Raw genomic sequence first — 20,919 nt, 5'->3', positions numbered from 1 at the left:
ACTACTGATTATTCAAAGCTGGATAGTTCTGAAGTAGCAGGATGTCTGTCTGTATATCAGGACACCAATCAACAGGATGACTGTCTGTTTAATTAATACAATGTATTAATTAACTATGCACTTTGAAGGGGTAAAATATCTGCCTATACAAACTATCTAAAGTAGTAGGATGTCTGTGAATAGCTGTATTGGTCTTAATAAAGACTCGAACCCAAACCAGATAATGTTCTGTGTTAGGACTCTCAATATCAACTGACTTAAATATATTTTCTCTTTATTCTTTCTGAGAGCAATTAAAGAGCAATTAAGAGTAACAACTAACATATGTCTGCAAGCTTAAATATATGACATCACAACATAAATATATGACACTTATACTAAAGTAACAGGATGTTTGTCTGTTTGTTTGTATGTCTGTGTATCTGTGTGTCTGTACCGAAGAATCTCTTTAACCGCTGAACCGATCGGGTTCTCCTTAACAGGTTAGATTCTCAAATGTCCCGGGAAGGTTTTTAACTATTTTGGGGGAGGGTACAACCACCCTCCCAAGAGAAATGACAAAAACATCTGAAGTGCCACTAGAGGCCTCTAGGGGCGTAGCCGCTAGTAGAATATAATATGGATGTTGCTAAAATTGACCATTAAATTTTGGTTTTAACTAAGTACCAAACTGCAGAATTAGCTATGACTCAGTAATCTAAAGGGATAAGACAATGGCCGATTAATTTATGTACATCCCCAATGATACAAAATTACACCTTCTGTAGATTACAATTAGTGGTTGGAACGTTTGAATTCAAAACCTAATGAAGAAATTTAATAAAAGTCCCCAAAGTTGTTAAACCAATGAATATGAAAACGTGATTAGAAAACTTTAGGGACTAATGAAATAAAACGTCCAATGTCCCCTCCCTCCCTAACTATGAATTGTATAGAGTTGACAAGGATAACTATACAAATAAGTAGCGCAGCAATTACATGATCATTTATCCCATCGTATTATAAACAGCTTTCAACGGATAAGATATTAAAAGATTAAAACCAGTTTTGTTAGCATCCGGCTAACAATATTCGTAAAAAATTGTCTGTAGTACGATATTATACATGGTTTTTCAGAATTACGTTGTCATACTGGAAAGTCACCAAAGTTTTATAATACCGTTTTCTTATTCGTTGGCTTAACAATATTAAGGACATTAAATTAATTTTGATTGGTTGGTTTATTGAATAGAGTGTCCGTACGTTTCAACCACTAACTGTAATCTACAGAAGGGGTAATTTTGTGCATTAACATTGGGGATGTACAACAATTAGTCGGCTTATTGTCTTATGCCTTTAGACCCCTGAAGTTTAATACAGAGGGACATACAGACAAGTTAGAATAATATAGTAGCAACGCTACTATTTAACAAATGAGTGAGTTATTGCCTAATTATCGAGGAAGGCCTCATACAAAAATACTTCAATACCTCTATACAAAACACTCTAAAAAAATGGTGGTAAAAATACTTTTGGATTTTTTTCCAGCTTGGCTTCGAAACTGATTAATATCTGCTGGATTGGAACTGGTTCTTAGCAATACTGAAAAATAATGTATAGCATCGTATTAAAGACAATATTCTATGAATATTTTTAAAAATGATAAAATATAAAGTGAGTGCCCGGTCTAACAAAACTGATATGATCTATTTTTTATTCTAATATCCGTTGAAAACTGTCTATGCTACGATGCTATGAATAACTATTCTTATTTCATCTTATTATGAAATCATCAAAAAATTTCTCAATCTAAACCCTACAATATTTATAAACTGTGTTTAGAATAAGCTACGTCAATCCGTCCGTCTGTTACTCGACAATCGTTGATTTCTTTTTTATTGATAGATTTGATAAATGTAAAATAAAAAAAAATTAAGATGCAGCTTATAGTGCTTTAAAAAATTACACCATGAAAATGACCAATAATAAGCCGCTGGTCAATTAAAATATATACTGGGCCATCATTGGTCATTTGTATTGTATGACGTCATTTTTTACAGATACTATAAGCTGCTTCAATAAAGAACTTTTGGGCATAGTCCCTTTCTTGGCGATCTTTAAGGGGCGATTCTTCGTGTTTTCACAGTAGCTTTTTATAGTTTTTTAGGTTAGGTGAATGCCCCGCACGGTTAGGCAATTGACCCCGCAGGGTTAGAGACCCCCCTCCCCCCGCAGGGGCTAGAAATAGGAGAAAAGATATTGTGAAAATACGACGAATCACCTCTTAAGGGCGTTGCCACGAAAGAGACTTTACCCGAACTTTATTTTTTAGAGTGTTTAGCATGGTCAATTCATATTCATAAGGATATTATACAGTGAGAACTTTAATCACTATTTATACATACTTATAAGCAAAGAGGGTCCACAGAATTGCATTGCTACAGTTGAAAAAACCTGATCACATAATATGATAAATATCAAAGTAGTAAAAAGAATAATCTCCCAAAATTAGGTAATATTTTTCTACAATTAGGGCAGTCCGCATGTATGTAGAGTATGGTCTGGTTTGACAAGGCCCAAATTGTGTTAAAATTGTGTCAAAAATGATCCGTGTGACGTAATAAAATGAGGGAGATGATAGGAGAAGTGGGAAAGAAACCCCGTAAAAAGAGATGGATAATCTCTCATTTTTATTACGTCACATGGATCATTTTTGACACAATTTGGGCTTTGTCGTCTGGTTTCTATACTTCAGAATAACTATATTCGTGGATCCCTTAATATTATCATATGTATAGGTAGTATGGTTTGGTTTCTGTACTTCAAAATAACTATATTCGTGGATCCCTTAATAATATCATAGGAATAGGTAGTATGGTCTGGTTTATGTACTTAAGAATAACTATAACCGTGGATCCCTTAATAATATCATAGGAATAGGTAGTATGGTCTGGTTTCTGTACTTCAGAATAACTATAACCGTGGATCCCTTAATAATATCATAGGAATAGGTAATATGGTGTGTCTTCAATGTAAAATAAAACAGTCAAAAGGATAACAATGAAAGAACAATGTTGTAGTTGAAATGTGTACAAATTTTAGAAAGGAAATGGCATAATTATATCGTCGATTTTCTTTTTTTTAAGTTTTACGGATTATGCGACCACTTTGACCATCTAGATATACTATCTATAATACAAAGTAGAATGATGTCCGTCCGTCTGTCTGTCCCTTAAGATCTCGGTAACCACTGAACCAATCGGATTCTACTCTTCAGGGAATATATCTACTGGTCCTGTAATGGTTTTAGGCTATTTTCTTTGGGGGTGAGACCACACCAAAAAAATTCCTTTCAATTTTTTTATTACCCTTTGGGGCAAAGCCCCTAGAGGCTAGGGGCGGAGTCACTAGTATACTATTATATAAAGTAGTAATTTTTTTTAGTCTGTAGCTTAAGATTTTGATAACTATTGAACCGATTGAGTTCTCCATTTAAAGGAAGCTTCACATTGGTCCTCGGATGGTTGTAGGCTATTTTATTTTCAGATTTAAGTCTTGGGATGGTTTTGGTGTATTTTTCTTCTTCTAATACAGATCCCCTAAATGCTAGAGGCACAGCCGATACTATATAATATAGGGTAACTTTACTATGCAACAATCAGCCACAAGTTGATAAAGCTTTACTGTTTCCTAGCCGTATGGCTAATATAAAATGCAAAACTTGGAATGATTTAGTCGTCCAAGGTGTCTAAATAGAATAGAATAGAATTTATTCAAATATAAATTTAAATCCGTTGACCAATCCAAAATAGGTCCAGTGGTTGTCGTGTAATAATGATTTTAATTGTGTATAATATAAATATCGTAATGTCATCTTCAAAACAGAAATTTGCCCTATTCAAAAATTGACAGATTTTATGCATTTAATATTGATAATTCATAATAAAATATTTTTTTTATAAATGAATTATTATTTAATTATCCTTTTAAAAGTTACAGCATCATCATTCCATGAAAAAAAAATTTACTGCACTTAATGAACACCCTTAGTTATTATTATTCAAGGTTTAATGACTCCTTCTATTGGCTTATTGGCTACACCTCACGAATATGTACTAACCATTTTCAACATTTGCTAAATATTTATTCCTAAGTCAAATTTTAATGGGTAGTGATTAGATAAATAGATAGATAGGTATATAGATAGGCAGATATATACGTAAATAAAAGTTATAGGATGTCTCTCTGCGACTGTGTGTTTGTAAAAAAAGATCTCGCAATTTACTGGAATGATATGGTTATCCTTTACAGTGAAGCTTCTCAGGAAAGGTTTATAACTATTTAGGGGGAGGTAACCTCCACCCTTCATAGAGAAATGGCTACTGAAAAAAAAACAGCCCCAAAAATTATTTTACTTTTCCTTTCAAATTCTAAATTACTAAAAAGTGGAAGGTTGGCTGCTCCCCCCCCCCCCATCTCCCTCCTCAAATTCTTCAACATGCCTCTAGGGGCGTAGCTGCTAGTATAGTTTATAGAGATATGAAAAAGCAGAATAAAAAGTATATCATTACTTGAAAACGGTTGAAAGATAATGCAATGGTTTAAAATTATGATTTAAAATTGTACCCCTCTCTATACTGAAAATAGATCAACTGAAAGTTTATTACCCATTTGTTCACTAATTTCCGAAGTTGTACGACAGATAAACCAACTATTGCAAAAGCTAGTTTCAGCTACTCTGGTCAAAGGAAAAAGCGATGTAATGTATAAACGATTTATACATTATACATTCAAAATCTTTTTTTTTCTTCAAATTTTGATTTTTTTTTTAAGTTTGAGGCTTTTTTAGCTAGTAGTAAAAATTGAGATAGGATGAGGGTGATACGTACAAAATCGGAAACTAAGATTCAGCTGACCTAAAAACCTATTTATTTCAGGGAAAACGGATCATCTCTTTGGATGATATAAAATCAAGTTAGACAATGCATTTAAAGGCTAGAGTCAGATATCCTATAGTATAAAGCAATAAGGTTTTTGTCTGTAGCTTAAGATTTTAATAACTACTGAACCAATTGAGTTCTCCATCTTATGGTACATAGATGGTTTACTGATATTTTATTTCTATATCTAAGTTTAATTTAAGGCTATTTTCCTACTTTTTTTATTCTTTCCAATAGAGAGCTTCTAGAAGCTGGGATCGCATTTGCTAGTATTATTTATGTAGTATGTTAAAAACTATTTTGCAACCATAAATGTATGTCTTTTAAATTTTCAGAATTATAAAGTATACTTACAGTCAAAGCTCTTTATAGTGACTATAGTAATATGACGTCATTCAGGAAACTTTGGCCAAAAATTTTAAAATCTATTCATTTTTATAGGTATTATATAAAGCCTGCTAACAGACCCTTAAAGTTTAGTTTAAAATATGTACAGTGACATATTTATAATTCATAATAGCCTGTAAAAATCAACAATAAATATCCCTTTTCCCTGTTGTATAATATGAAAAAGTTAAGATGTGTACGCTAAAATAAAAAGCTACATTCTTTAAAACATAAACAGATAGATAGCTAGACAGAGAGTTAGATAAAAATAAGATACAAATTTGTTGGATATAAAATGCAGGTTCAAAATGGAATGATATTTATCATCCTATTATATAAAGTACTAATTTTTTTTTAGTTTGAAGCTTAATTTCTAGGTCCCGAGATAGTTTTAGACTATTATATTTTTTAACTTTAGTCTTATGATGATTTTAGGTTATTTTTAAGCTTTCCCTATCCCTTCAAATATATATACCCTATCTGCTAGGAGCGTAGCCACTAGTATATAAAACACTAGCGGCTGCTCCCCTAGAATCCTCTAAAGGGGTAGGATGGGAAAAGTATTTTAGACAAATAAAAAAATTAAGAAGGTCTTTTTCATTGGGAGGGTGGATAATGATATACTCTCACCCAAAATAGTTTCAAAACCTTCCCTGGATCTATGAGAAGCTTCACTGTAAAGGAGAACCATATCGGTTTAGCGGTTAGCGAGATCCTTCGCTTCAGACAAAAAAAGTTTACTACTTTATATAATAGGACTTGCGGATTCGCCCTAAAACCACCACAGGACTAATAGGTATGTACCCTGAAGAGTAGAATCTAATCGGCTAAGTGGTTACCGAGATCTTAAGCTTCAGACGGACAGACGGACAGACAGACTGTCAGACGGACAGACAGACTGACAGATAGACAGACAGACATCAAGCTGCTTTGTATTATAGATAGAAGTAATATACAGAAATATTCATATTGGCACTGGGTATAGGTTTTAGGCTATTTTACGAATGAACTTAGCTTTGAATTATAAGATAAAGTCACTTAAATTGTATCGGTAGGTATCTAAAAACTGTATAGGTATTAAAACATAATATTGATACTGGAAAAAATTAAGTATAAATATTTCAGTTTTTTTAATTGTAAATAAAAATCACCAAACCTCTCAATATTAAAAAACACCAAACTTCTCTAAAGATTAAGTTTAAATTTAAGAATCTTTTAAAAATATTTTATGTAAGCTAATAATGGATGTAGAATATACGTGGATATTATGACAGAGGAAAAATTATAGTCAATTTAGCTTGCTAACATGAAACTCGTTTTATTGGTGAGTTCGTTCATCCAATAATAAGAGAGGGGGGGATTTGAGTATCGTTATTTAGCCCACTACAAGTTTGACTTTATTCAAGTACATATAATCGGGTGTAAGATCCAAGCAATGAAAAATTACTATAATTAATGTACAAGTGGACAAGTAAAAATATAAAGTAACTATGCACCCCAAAAAAAGGTTGAAAATGGATAGTTTAAGGCTATTTTTCTTCCTCCTTGTTTCTCTTTAGAATACAGAGCCTTTAGATGCTAGGGGCGAAGCCGCTAGTGAAAATATAAAATGCAATTATGAGATTATCTATGTAATAACATAATAATAATTTTACAACTGACTTTTCCTAGATTGAAAAATGACGGCTTAAGCTGCAAATTATATAGTCTAAATTTATTGGTTCTGTTATGATTTTAGAATTTTTTTCTGCCTCCTTCTTTCTCTTTAGAATACAGAGCCTTTAGATGCTTAGGGGCGCAACCACTAGTGAAAATATAAAATGCTATTATGAGAAGATCTATCAAATAATATGATAATAATTTTACAACTGACTCTTCTGAAATTTGACAAAAGACGGATTTGGCTGCAATTTATATAATCTAAATTTACTGGTTCCGAGATGGTTTTAGACTATTTTTCTGCCTCCTTCTTTCTATTTAGAATACAGAGCCTTTTATGCCAGGGGCGCAACCCTTAGTGAAAATATAAAATGCAATTATGAGATTATCTATGTAATAATAAAATAACAATGATGACAACATCCATAAACGGTAGGACAAACGAACATTAACACTTGTATAGTGTCAGAACTGAATAATCAGAATATAAATGTATAAGAGTCAAAGCAAAATTTATTTTTTTAATTAATTAATTTTTGTCCGAACTTGACATTTGATGTCCTATTACTCTACATGTGTTTATGTGTGTGTGTCCGTTTGATTTATTGAGCTATGCTTTTATGAATGTTGTTATCCTTGTTTAATTAGAAACTCTCATCATAATGTTACTGTACTATAAAATAATTATCTCAAGTTTATGTTCTAATAAGGATTACAACATCCATAAAAGTGAAGCTCTGAAACAATAGGACAAACGAACATTAACACTTGACGTATGAGGGGATGTACAGACAGACTGCGAATACGAGTATAGAGTAGCTCCGATACAATTTAATAATCAATAATCTAACAAAGTATTTCTAAAAAATACACATTTATTAAACAATTAAAACTGGTTAGAAATAGGCAGATTAATGGGATTATTATTATAGGATATATTTAATATGATATATATATTAAAGGCTTGGACGTCCTGTTTCTTAGTTAGGTAAGAAACGACGTACTTGAACACGTGGGAAATATAGATACCGCCAGCCTAGACTTATAGGCTTGTATCTAACCGAATGCAGACGGGAGGAAGCGTATTCACTCTTTGGCCTGCAACAATCAACTAGCCCTCAACACAGCAGGATGGAGTATGGTGGCGGTTACAAGTGGAGGTCTGACTCAGCCAGAGAAGTATAGGAATGTGAACAGGGATAAGGATACATAAACTTGGGTGTTGATTACCACACTTGCCCCCTCTGAGGGAATATGAAATATTCCCTCACAGTTGACCTGCACGCCGGCTTCTGCGGGTTGATGTGGTACTCGCAGGTTCTTCGATTGCGGCCATAGCCCTCTCTACGATATCCACAGGATTGGGTTCAGCGGGAGTAGGATTTTCTGGAGCTGCTGGAGGCTCTGGAGCAACAGCATTCTGGAGGGCTAACATGCCCTCACAGGGAGCCGTGGCTACTGGATCTTCAGAGGCAGCGCCAGCCTGCGGATTAACAGGCAGATCAATTCCAGATGGAAAGAGCTCACTGATTTGAGCATCGAGCTCTGTGTCACTGTTTTCCTCTGCAGGATCCAGGACCTCTGGATTGCCTTCTCTATCGGTGGGCCTGTACTCATCAGAGCACTCAGAACCGCCATAATGGGAGATCAGCTCAACTCCATCATCATCTGGCCGGGGTACGTCCCCAGCGGGAAGAGATGCCTCTATGGGTGCCACATTCTGCCCAGGTACATTCATTACATTACAACGAGTATTAATATATTTAATTACCCTGTCAGAGTTTTGGTCCAACAGTCGACTAGTGGCCTCAATAACCGTGGTCATTCGTGATTTTAACTCAACGGTCGAGTCCTCAGAGACGGTGCGAATTTTGTCGCGCAAAGTTCTGCGGTTCCGCAGTAATTCTGCGGAAATTTCAATAAGGCGCTTGCCATGTTGTATATATGCTTTCTCAACAAATGAAGCATTGCTAGCAATTTTAGTTTCCAGACTTCTCTGGAAGGGGAGAAGAGCTTCCTCCATTGCTTCTTTTACAGTGGAGGATAGGACTTTTTTCCATTCCTCAGCGGTCACCCAAAAAGCCTTAGGCTCACTTTTGTTTTCTGCTAATGTCTCTTTCTTTTTAGGGGGTAATGGAGGCGGTTGAATTTCCACCTTAGCCTTTTTGGCTACTGGGCCGCCGCTGCCTGTTGGTGTTGGCGGACGTTTTTCTACCGCTTTTGGGGCAGATTTTACGGCGACTACCTCCAATTCAGGTGAGGCACTACGTTTTGGCGGCGATTCCACCCGATTTTTTTGCGGTTCCCCTCCCCTATTTTGTTCCATTAGAGGCCTGGTTCTAGACCTGGCTTTATCGGAATATTCGTTGGCTTCTAAGTTTTTAGCCTGCCGCAATTTTTCTTGCAAGTCTAGGAGTTCCTTTGGAACATCTTTTCTCGCGGTGCGGTAAACGTGGATTGACTTTGAGACACATTGCAGTTCACTGAGGTTTTCAGGGTTGCGCGGCGGTTTTACACGCGGCTGATACCTGTTTTCATCAGGTTCATAGTAGGCTTCCTCAGGGCCGCCCTGGGGATAGCCATGATTGCTGTCATAGTAATAGTCCTCTTCATTGTAAAAGGGTGCCTCTTCATATTCTCGACGGTATGAAGAGTGACCGGCCCCATGGGAGTGGTGAAAACCCCTTGAAAAATTCCGCCTGGGATATCCTAAAACAAAAATAATAAACTTAAAATTAAGGGTCATTAATTCCTTATACCGAATAAGGAAATATTTTTACAAAGACGACCTTTAGGGACGACAATTTTATAGGTATATATGCTTGATACAGGTCGTCCGTTTTTGAGGGGATTAGTTTTCCCCATTATTTGTAAAATCCCGCAATTCGTGCGTTTCACTCGTACCTCCTTCTTTGTACGCGTGAATTTTGGTGCAGGCTAATATGTAGATAATAAAAGCGACGCATAATAACGACCCTATTCCTGTAAGGATGGCTGCTACTACAAGCACTATATGATACCAAGTACTGGATAGAAAATCAACCACCTTATGATACGTTTGAATAAACCAGGAGTCAGTTATTTTTACTTCAAAATTATTGGAGTCTGCGGCAAGTTGGCTGAGGTATAATTCCTCGGCACTTTCTGAGAAATTAGTTTTTTCTAGGCTTTGCCAAGAATGATATAGAAATAAGCTAATCGGTTTATCCATAAGATATTGATTTACATTTAGTATTTGCATACCCTGCCCTTGATTACCAAGGAATTTTCCTTGGTACAAATGTAAGAACATTGGATTTTCGGCACATTTAGTCGGGGTTAAATGGGTGGTATTAACCAATCTGCGTGAAAATGGGGATATTCCCATAGTCTTATTATTGATTGAAACCGAAAAATGATCCACAAAACAGGGTAAATTTTCTCCCAAAGAAACATTGATTTTAAGACTGTCGCACTGTATTACTAAATCCAGCTCACCGAGCGCCCTAACCAGTTTTTTACGATGAGTCTGAATACTGCTTTTAGACAGAAAATGGTTCTGTAAACAGCGAGTTTCGGGGACAATTAATTTGTAATATTGTTGGTAGGAATAGAAAATCTCTAGTGGTAACATATCATCTTTTTCTTTAGCGTTTAAGAGTGGGAAATATGGTTTTATAGCATTTGTGAACCATACCATTAAGTTATCAATATTAGTTTTGTAATAAAATAATTCGGGAATTAGACTTTCAAAATGTTTTTTATCTTTAAGTTCTAGTGCTAGAGTAATTTGGGGATCGATCACTAGATATTTTTGGGTACCCTGTTCTCCTTCAAATGTAAACAATGAAATATTAAAGATGTCTACCGTTCGCCAAGGAGAAGTGAATTTTTGTGCGCTATCAGTTTTATCATCTGAGATAATTCTATCGTAGCCTAATCTCAGATTGTGATCTAAACAATTGTTTCCCACCCAGTGACTGCCCAGGTAACAGCCCGCTTTTGTTTGTAATAATTCAACAGGCTCAGCCTGGACCCCTATTTGTTTTTCCTCAAATGTCCCAGGGATAAAAATGCCGTTAATGTTTACGCCGTTCCCCTCGCAGGCGGGGTCGATGCCGTTAAGGATGTTGTTGGGGTAAGTAAGTGTCCCGTTTACCAGGAAACGCGTGTATGACATCTGGTGTTCATACACTGAGACTGATTTTCCTTCAAAGTTAAATATTTTAGTTTTGGACATGGTGTAACAGTCTTCATAAGTTACGAGGTTCGGTATCTCTACAAGAGCTGGAGCAGCGAGGTGTATGTGGCTATATCTGCCACAATACCAGTAGTGAGTACTGGTTCGGAGGTGGCAACGAATTCCAGGTATAATTTTTCTTTCAACCTTTTGCAGCAGGTGAAATTGTTTTTGTTCAATATTAGTAATATTAAGAAACGCAGCGCATTCAGAGATTTTCAAACGCGGATTTTCGTTTGCTACACATTGAGTCGCATCTATTTGTATTATTTCGGACGCATTTGATTTTGCCAAAATAATAAAAAGCCCCAAGAATCCCAAAATAAATTTACCTCGAGCTCCTGGTGCCTTTGCCAAATGATGCTGCATTTTATTTTTATGCTTCTCGTTTTTCTCTGAAATATGTTAATTAGTTAGTTTTAACATATATTTTTTTTGTTTATTTTCGTTATTATACATACGTAGATTAAGCTATATACATTTGCCACCTTGGTTTTATATAATACATTTATATACATTTTATTTCTTCCTTTTAATTGGGTTATGCAGTCCGATTTGGACATGTATGCGGTTATCCCCCCCTTGTGACCTAGTTTTTCTTTCTTCTTCTAATATATACTTGGGTACTATGCTTTGTTTGTTAACGTTAATAACCTTTTCAGGGCTGGATTGTTTGGGTCTTTGTGCGAAGAAAGAAGCCTCGGACGGGACGGTTTCTTCCAAGAAACTATTTTCGATGGGAATTTGAGGACCGGATGACCGATCTGCGCCAGGGGGTTCTTGGTCTTTGGGCTGTGACTCAAATGGTGAGTTTTTTTCCATTATATCCCCTCCCCCATCACAATCCACCTCCCGCTGGGGTAAATCCTGACTAGTTTCAGGGTTTCCTTCTATAAAATCGTCACCATCGTTATCTAGGTATGTAAAATCGTCATTTTCCATACCTTTATTATCGTTTATTTCGGTTTGCCCGGTATTATCTATTCCTAAGGTTATTTCCTCAGACGGGACGATTTCCTCAATAGGAAAGACGTTAAAGGAAAGTGTTTCCCCCAATAATTCTACTTTAGAATCTATTTTCCGTATTTTATCTCTACTAACAACTTGGTTAGTTTTTATTGGATTTGATCCAAAGGGACTGAGCTCAAAAAGGGCCTCTGAGAATTTTTTTGTTACAATAAAAGGACCCCCATAGAAAGATTGCAATTTTTTACTGACCCCTATTTTGACTAGGTTAAAAAATGCAAAGACCACGTCGTTAACGAAAAGGGGAGATGAAGCCTTCCTAGATTTATTTTGAAACTCTAAATAAATCTTAGATTTTTTGGAAACCTGTGCAATAATTTCTTCCAAATTTTTTAGGTAGTTCAAGTAAGACCTGCAGTCAATGTCCTGCCTTTTCTGCAAGATTGGAGAAAAGAAATCGAGATTGAGAGTTGGTTGCCTGCCGAACATGAGGTAATAAGGCGTATACCCCGTTCTTCTAGACGTACTAGAGTTAATTACAAAAGTGGTCAAGGCTAATTTTCTTGCCCAGTCTTTACTTTCAAATCGGTCATCGGATCTTAGACCTGCATAAATGCTTTGATTATGCCTTTCACATGGGTTACTATTAGGGTTTCTTGGGGGAATAAGTTTAGTTTCGATACCTAGTTCATCCATAACCTTTTTGAAAACTTCCCCAGTAAAATTTGTTCCCCTGTCACTTCTCAATGACCGAAATAAGCCGTAGATGGGTACCACCTGTTCAAGGATGACCTTCACCGTGCTTTCCACGGTGGCGTCCTTGATGGGGTGAGCGATAATATACCTAGAGAATAGGTCAACCAGTATAAATATGTAACGGACATGTTGTCCTTGAAAATAGTTAGGGGTTAAGGGACCGATAAGGTCTACTGACACCTGGCCAAAAATCTCGTGACTAATGGCTGAATGGGTGATAGGTTGCTTGTGTTTAGGTACCTGTCCTATTTTTCTTAGGCAGGTAATACAATTTTTAATGCGTGATTCGACAAACTTATTAATTCCTATAAGGAAGAATCTTTCATTTATCTTGCGTGTTGTTTCGTTAACCCCCTTGTGACCTATACTATTATTATGTGCCAATTCAAAAACTTTATTATATAATCCAATGGGTACAACGGGTCTTTCAATGAATGTTCCATTGCTAAGAGGTTGTCTAAATATTAGAAGTCCTTCCATAACGTATAAATGTTCTATTAATTTAAAAAGGATTTCTTTCCGGCCGGTTAGTTCAGCTTTTTCAAAGCTCGACAACTTTTTTTTTTCGAATATCCACCTACGAATTTCAGATAATACTTGATCTTTTTGTGTTTCAGATTGCCAAACATTGTTCACACCGACTTCCGAAGCCGAATGTAACTCAAAAATCTGGTCTTGGTATGGGCAATCCTGTTCATAAGGATCCAAGGTAAATGAGCTAGTACATTTTTCACAATCGGTTTCCTTATGTTCTTTGCATAAAAATTGCCCTCTAGATAAATTGTCGGCATTACAATGGTCCCTACCCTTTCGATGAATTACTGTAAAGTCAAAACTTTGGATGAAGTAAATCCATCTTACAGTTACACCATTTATTGTTCCTTTTTGCCATTTTTTGTAATGAACTAAGGAAATCGAATCTGTACGCACAATAAAGTTTCTGAATCTTAAATAATGAAGAAAGGTTTTAAGAACAAATACTAGACATGCTAATTCGCCTTTATAACTTGGATAATTTTTCTCTGCCCCGTTACATTTTTTGGAACATATTCCAATAATTCTTTCTACCCCCCCCTGATTTTGGCTGAGAATTCCAGCGAAATAACTCGTAGAAAAATCTACGTCTACTATAAAGGGGTTAGGATTATCCCACTGGGGGTAGCCTTTACTTATAGAATTTGAGAACATATTTATGAAATTTTCCCAATCCTTTGATAGGGAATTAGTCCATTCGATAATTTTATCGTTTCTGTGTTCATCTAGGGTACAAGAATTTTTCGCATAGGATGGGAAATAGGCCCTATAATAATTGGAGAAGCCCAGGAAACGCTGGAGTTCCTTGCCTGTCCTGGGCCTGCTCCAATTTTTAATTTGTTCTAAATATTCGGGGTTCATTTTAAGTCCTTGGGAACTGACTATATGACCTAAATATGTACATTCGGATGTGAAAAATTTACATTTGGCTAGATTTAACTTAAGTTTTGCTATTTTTAGGACTCCGAAGAGTTTTCTGAGATGTTTCAGATGTTCCTCAACATTCTTTGAGAATATAATAAGATCATCAAGGTAAGATATTATAAATTCATATAAGCCAGGGATAAGGGTTAGGACTTTGTCCATCAAGTGGCAGAAAACACTTGGCGCGTTACACAGTCCAAACGGCAGTTTCTTGAAAAGATACTGCCTGTTAAGGGCTGTGAATGCGGTCAAGTGTTTACTTTCCTTCGAAATGGCTAGCGCATGGAATGCGCTAGTCAAATCGAGGGTGGTAAATACATTACCAGTGCCTAATTTTTCTAAATTACTAGAAATCAGGGGAAGGGGCCAATTAATTTTTCGTGTTACACTATTAAGCGCACGAAAGTCGATAACGAACCTAAGCTTGCCTTCCCCCCCAGCCGTCGGTTTTTTCTTTACCGCAAAGATTGGGGAGGACCACTCGCTGTAGCCCTCCTCAATGACGCCCCCCCTTAGCCAATTTTCAATTTGTTCTTTTAATTTGGCTTCGTATAATGGGTTTAACTGAATGTTTCTAGCCTTAATAGGTTTAGCCCCGGGGATCAAGTCTATTTTATACTGTAAGAGGTCACAGTTACCGATATCGGCATCGTCAGCCGAAAATATATCAAAATGATCAAGGCATAATTTTACTACCTTTTCCTTCATCCCTGGGTTATTTTTGATAAGATCACTATTTTCTAAATCTAATTTTTCTTTAATGAATTTAATTCTTTTAAGAAGTGTAGTTCCTGATAATTCATTTATTTGATTAATACTTTTATTGCAGGAATTTGGGGGATCTGATTCGAATTCAAAGCAATATCCAACTTTAACGTTATCCAATAAGGTAATATTTTTTCCTGCTAAATTAACAAAATTTACCCAACATTCTCCTTTCTCATTTACATTATAAATACCCTCCATAAGCATTAAGCCGTTATGGCTTGTCATTTTAGAATTATTTGGGGATATATACAGCTTCCTATTTTTCTGATGAATAGGAATTGTTATCACCGTTGTATTCCCCCCCGGCAAGAATGTTGTTTTCTTTGCTAATTTTACGCATGTTTTATTTTGTTTTAATGTCCCAGTACCCCCCTTGTTACTCCAATTTATTCCCGGGATAAGGGAATTTTGTTCCGTATGAACATTATTTGTAGGAATTAAGGGTATGTTTTTACTTTCTTCAATTATATTAATTGTTGAATTTTCTATGGGGATTTGCTCGCCAGTGGGGAGCTCAAAGGAGAACTTATCTAATAATAAATTAATTCGATTAACTTTGAGAAATTCATATCCTAGATTTATAATTTTAGACGTCGTTTCAGGGATGTAAAACGTTTCTTCGAATATTTTATCTGACCCATCAAAGCTGAATTTTAAACTTACATGTCCTATGATATTTACTGGTTTTAAATCTACAGACAGAGCGCTAAGATTGGCGGGGGTGAATGTGATTTTATTATCATCTAAGATTTCTCTAGAAATAAGGGACCTAAAGTTATTTCCTGTATCCACTAAAGCGTGTTGCAGGAATTCCCCCCCCACGGGATTAAGAACTTTTAGTTTTGCACAGATAGGCATTATAAAATAAATTATATTTTTAGTCGAAGCCTAAGATGCATATTTTCCAAGATCCCCACCTCAGCGGTTAGACGATGGTAATCCTCACACAGAGACTTCCTGTGTTCCAGGTATAGTTGTCTGTCGAAATTTTTCAAATAATGAAATGTTTTAACAATATGGTTAATTGTTAAAATAATATTGTATAGCTTTCTGGGTTTCATTAAGTTTTTTTATCAAGCGCTTTTCAGCTCCAGAAATGTCTCAATAAGCATGAGAATGTTAATAGTTCTAAAGAAACTACTTAATTTTTATACGGGTCCTTATTTATATACTTGGATATATGATAGAAACCTATCGGAATAAAACTGAACTAAAAAGTTTTTAAAAGATTGAAGGGCTACAAAGTAGCTTAAAAATAAGTGTTCAGCTTGCAACTAACAAGACATTAAAAACAGACTGACTTATTTTTTGACTTACATCTGTATTTATACAAAATGTAGTGTCATTAGTCAGTATCTGATTCACGATACAAATAATTTAAGGTTAGCGCTAAATTATAGCTCAAAAATTATTAGATATGGTTAATATAATAAAGAGGGTCAATGATGACTGGTTTATTATTCTGATATTGTTAGTATTTATACTTAATTTTTCCACCTATGGGGTAGAACAAGCTTATATATTTACTAGAGTATAATTAATGCTGAAATCAGCTTAAAAAAATAGGATGTGGTTTGTAGTAACTGCTTTGGTAGTAACTGGCCTCGATTAATAATGTGCATTCACTTTTATATAGACTTTTTATTCCACTGGTAATCCTAGCGGAAGCTAATAGAACTAACTTTATTTCATTTTGCTAGTAATCCTAGCGGAAAATAATTTAATCAAAATGTTTTAAGGTTTTATTAATCACATCTTAAGTGATTAAGGATTTTAATTTTTAAATGCTGCTTGTTTGCAGCTCAAAAATGAGTAAATGATAACAACAAAGAACTGAAGGACAACTGAATTAGATTTGAAAATTTGCTTGTATTTATACAGGTTTTCCATAGACCCCCCCCTACTTAATCTTATCATTTACTTATACGGACCGCGGTAGCATTCTAGGCGACATCTTTCGGATACATAATAAATTAAATATAGTTCTATTATTGTCACTGTACAAAATGCAATAATATTTATCCATGTGGATAAGTTATTATACATAATTGCTGAAATATTTCAGCTACAAAAATCAGAGGCTAAGAGTGAGCAACTCTCAGATAAAATTGATACTGAGGGTTCAACTCAAAAATCATTGTTTATATACAGATAATTCGCTTAAGTTCCCCTAGCGGTTAAAAGTTGAACTAGAATGTTTTAGGTTCTACTATATATACATTCAGAATATACGATATTTACATTTTAGATAGGTCATGCGATATTAAAAATAAATACTACTAAATAGAAAATAGGTATTCACTTATTAGCTTCTTGATAAAGACTATTAGATTTTTTAAAAATGGAAATATTAAGTGCATGTGAAATGCTCCTCAGGTTACTTCCCTATCTCCCCCAATTTCCTGTATCAGCTATATTTGGATAGGGAAAGGAGGGGGGGGGGAGGAGTTTATTTTGTGTTGCTTAGTCAGACTTAATAACAATAATTTGTTTTATTTTTTCGCGCCAAAGCATTGCTTGGCAAGGGATATTTGATATTAAGGAATTTGCAAGCTTAGCTTGGCATGGGATATTTTGTTTATCTTTCATATCAAAATATGAAACTCATTCAGCAAATTTTTATTTTCTGGGATAGGGACAATTAATATCGCATAAATCCACTTTTACATTTAGTGGACGTGATTTTTAACAATCGCTTGTACATATTTATCTATTTCAGATTCTTCGCTGGCTTCCTGATCCATTTGGTTGATAGTTTTACGCGCATACTGCTCAGGTATTTTATTACTATTACTTGGAGCTTTTCTAGGCGTGAATTTACTCCGTGTTTTACCAAAGCGGGACTCAGGATTTGGGGGCTCCCCAGCTTTCTTTTTGTTGCAATTCTGCACTACATGGCCAGGGATATTACAATGCCAACATTTAATATTTTTACTCCTCCCATTAAAGGCTCCAATAACGCCCTCGATTTGATCCCAAGCGATAGGATCATCCTCATGGTCTACCCAAGAAGGAATCTCGTCAGGTTCTTCGGTTAAGTTTTCCTTATACATTGCCGTGTTAGTGGGGATATTATCTTCGATAATACTGATTATGGGTTGTTTTTTCGTTTCCGCAGAATTTTTAGGTAGGAACATTTCCATGGCTTGAGAATAGCAAGCCGAAAGGTTTTCCTTGCTAATATGGCCAGACCCATCCCAGTTAACGTATCTCTGTCCGAGATTAATAAGTTTATTTAAGTAAGCGTTGTAATCGTCCAAAAATTGCATGCTCTCAACATAATTGGCCATGTCTATGGCAAGGTTGGTATACAGCAGATTTTTGCTAACGTTAAGATAGAATTCTTTCCACTTCTTTTTAGGTATGAGACCAGGATTCATGAGTTTGAACACCCTAAGTTTGTTTTCAAAATAGGTGTCAAGGGGTTGATTAGTCTCCTGTTTTAGGTTGTAGAAGTACTGAGAGGCTACTTCTGGATCCGAGAAAGGAGTGACCAGCCTCCTAATCATCAGGTAATAACTTAAAGCAGATAAGGCCTGATTTCTTTCAGGCGTAATTAAGTCTCCTAATCGTTCCCCTCTAGAGTCATAAATTCGCTGGTATAAAATATCCTTAAAAAGAATTGGGTCACAGATTCTGTATGTCTTTGCAACCCTCCACATATTAGAAAAGAAGTTATCAAAGTCAGCCCTACCGTCCCACCTTGGGGCGTCCCTCGCAAAATCGGAATCCCATTTTTGTCCCTTAATAAAGCATTCTTTAATAAAGTCATCGTCGGCGGCGCTAGTTGTTGCCGTTGCGGCTGCGCCTGTGTTTGGCGTATTTCTTGTAGAGGGTCTTGTTGCTACATTGGGTGCAGACCTTGTAGGTCTACGGAGGGGTTCTAACGATTTAATCCTATCAGGGATAAAGGGAATCCTTTCTAGCAAGGTTTTTTCATATTCAGTTAGAGAAGTTTCTCTTACATTCATCCAATTGTCATTATCCGCCGGACCTATAAAGCCTACAATTGAATAGGCCATACAACCTGGGGCTGTCATCCTATCCTTGGCGACCCATTCAACCACATTTATCTTTTGCTGGACCGATATCCGGTCATAAAAAGTGGCATTAATTGAATCATCACCTATGGTGTTAAAATGAGTCATGTTAAGACTTTCGTTTAACGTTTTTTCCGCAAACAATGGGCCAAGATTTCCGTCCGCTGGGAGTTTTGATACTCTGCGTTTTAGATCTAAAATGTCGGTGTCGGCTAATAATCTGCGATGTGATTCTGTGTCCTTAAACCCTGCCCATTTTGTTTCTAATTCGAGCTGCATAATCTCGGATTCTTGTTTTATTAAATCTCTATAATGTGCCGAATATTCGTTTAACTTATCATTTAACGCTTCCGATATAAGATCTTTGATTTTTTCAGGGGAAAGCGGGTCAGCCTGCTGCTGCTGCTGCTGCTGCGAGGTGCCAGAGACGGCCGGAGCCGGCGGAGGCGGCGGTTTTTGTTTATCATCATTTTTCTTATCGGTCATGGTGCTGGAGTGTAGTGTTCGTTAACACTGATTTGTCTACCACGAAACTTTTTAAGAACTTGGGAATATCCCTTTCTTCCTGTTTTAAGGAGAAAATATGGAAATGTGTGAAATTAAATACTAGTGTGAAAATAAAAGGCGGGTTCCTTTTTATCTTTATTTGGCAGTTTGCCACGAAATAATTATTATAAATATTCTGTAACAAATTGTTACTGTAAACCGTTTCCGTGAATAAACTTAGTTATCAGGAAAATATTAATTTCACTTTGCAATCGAAGCTACTTTACAATTTAATTTTGTCTGTACGCTAATTATCCAAACCTTCCCCCCTCAAAAAATGAGTGGTAGACAAGACTGCGCCAAAATGACGTATGAGGGGATGTACAGACAGACTGCGAATACGAGTATAGAGTAGCTCCGATACAATTTAATAATCAATAATCTAACAAAGTATTTCTAAAAAATACACATTTATTAAACAATTAAAACTGGTTAGAAATAGGCAGATTAATGGGATTATTATTATAGGATATATTTAATATGATATATATATTAAAGGCTTGGACGTCCTGTTTCTTAGTTAGGTAAGAAACGACGTACTTGAACACGTGGGAAATATAGATACCGCCAGCCTAGACTTATAGGCTTGTATCTAACCGAATGCAGACGGGAGGAAGCGTATTCACTCTTTGGCCTGCAACAATCAACTAGCCCTCAACACAGCAGGATGGAGTATGGTGGCGGTTACAAGTGGAGGTCTGACTCAGCCAGAGAAGTATAGGAATGTGAACAGGGATAAGGATACATAAACTTGGGTGTTGATTACCACAATAGTGTCAGAACTGAATAATCAGAATATAAATGTATAAGAGTCAAAGCAAAATTGTAAGTAAATTTGTTGAAAAACTGCTTGATACAGGATAATGTTTATGGACATACTTACATTTTTAAGACTTGATTATAGAGTTGTTTTGCTTATAACATTATTCTTTGTTGTCCCAAGAATCAATATACCAAAATCAGATCAATCGGATGGTTAGATCACAAAAAAAAATTGTTAAAAAAGTAAAAAAATCAAAATGTTTAAAATGGACATACGGACATTCTGGTAATGATTATAGAGTTGCTACGCTTTCTAAATCGTACCTTACTACCAACTGAATCACCATGCAAAGTTTGAAACAATAGAACAATTCTAACATGCCTAAATTAACGAAAAAGCTATCCATCTGTGACGGACAAACGGACTGAAGTATCGACC

General features: G+C 35.7%; 1 protein-coding gene across 3 annotated transcripts; it reads left to right on the top strand.

The window, feature by feature from the left end:
• Positions 1 to 11,342: 11,342 nt before the first annotated feature.
• Positions 11,343 to 20,492, top strand: LOC145330063 (uncharacterized). 3 transcript variants are annotated; one of them, XR_013883246.1, is made up of 9 exons: positions 11,343 to 11,990; positions 12,547 to 12,642; positions 13,524 to 13,615; positions 14,401 to 14,472; positions 15,194 to 15,253; positions 16,014 to 16,100; positions 17,852 to 17,908; positions 18,579 to 18,644; positions 19,550 to 20,492. XR_013883246.1 is itself a non-coding variant. In XM_080174608.1 (5 exons), exons 1-5 carry the CDS (start codon positions 11,940 to 11,942, stop codon positions 15,237 to 15,239), a joined length of 357 nt encoding a protein of 118 aa, XP_080030734.1. In that variant the 5' UTR covers positions 11,343 to 11,939; the 3' UTR covers positions 15,240 to 15,528. The 3 variants fall into 3 exon arrangements, 1 of the variants encoding a protein (XP_080030734.1); XR_013883244.1 differs by lacking the exon at positions 19,550 to 20,492 and having other exon boundaries at positions 18,579 to 19,543; XM_080174608.1 differs by lacking the exons at positions 16,014 to 16,100; positions 17,852 to 17,908; positions 18,579 to 18,644; positions 19,550 to 20,492 and having other exon boundaries at positions 15,194 to 15,528.
• The last annotated feature ends 427 nt before the right edge of the window (positions 20,493 to 20,919 follow it).

This window comes from Acartia tonsa, chromosome 10 (genome assembly GCF_053477335.1).
Source record: "Acartia tonsa isolate MP-2025a chromosome 10, ASM5347733v1, whole genome shotgun sequence".
NCBI lineage: Eukaryota > Metazoa > Arthropoda > Copepoda > Calanoida > Acartiidae > Acartia > Acartia tonsa.
This window is presented reverse-complemented; position numbering and strand designations above follow the sequence as displayed.

Coding starts and splice junctions, on each gene's coding strand:
- LOC145330063 (XM_080174608.1), top strand. CDS start 11,940: ATGACCGATCTGCGCCAGGGGGTTCTTGGTCTTTGGGCTGTGACTCAA. Junction 11,991..12,546: donor TTTGGGCTGTGACTCAAATG/GTGAGTTTTTTT, acceptor CAAATTTTTTAG/GTAGTTCAAGTAAGACCTGC. Junction 12,643..13,523: donor GGTTGCCTGCCGAACATGAG/GTAATAAGGCGT, acceptor TTTGTGTTTCAG/ATTGCCAAACATTGTTCACA.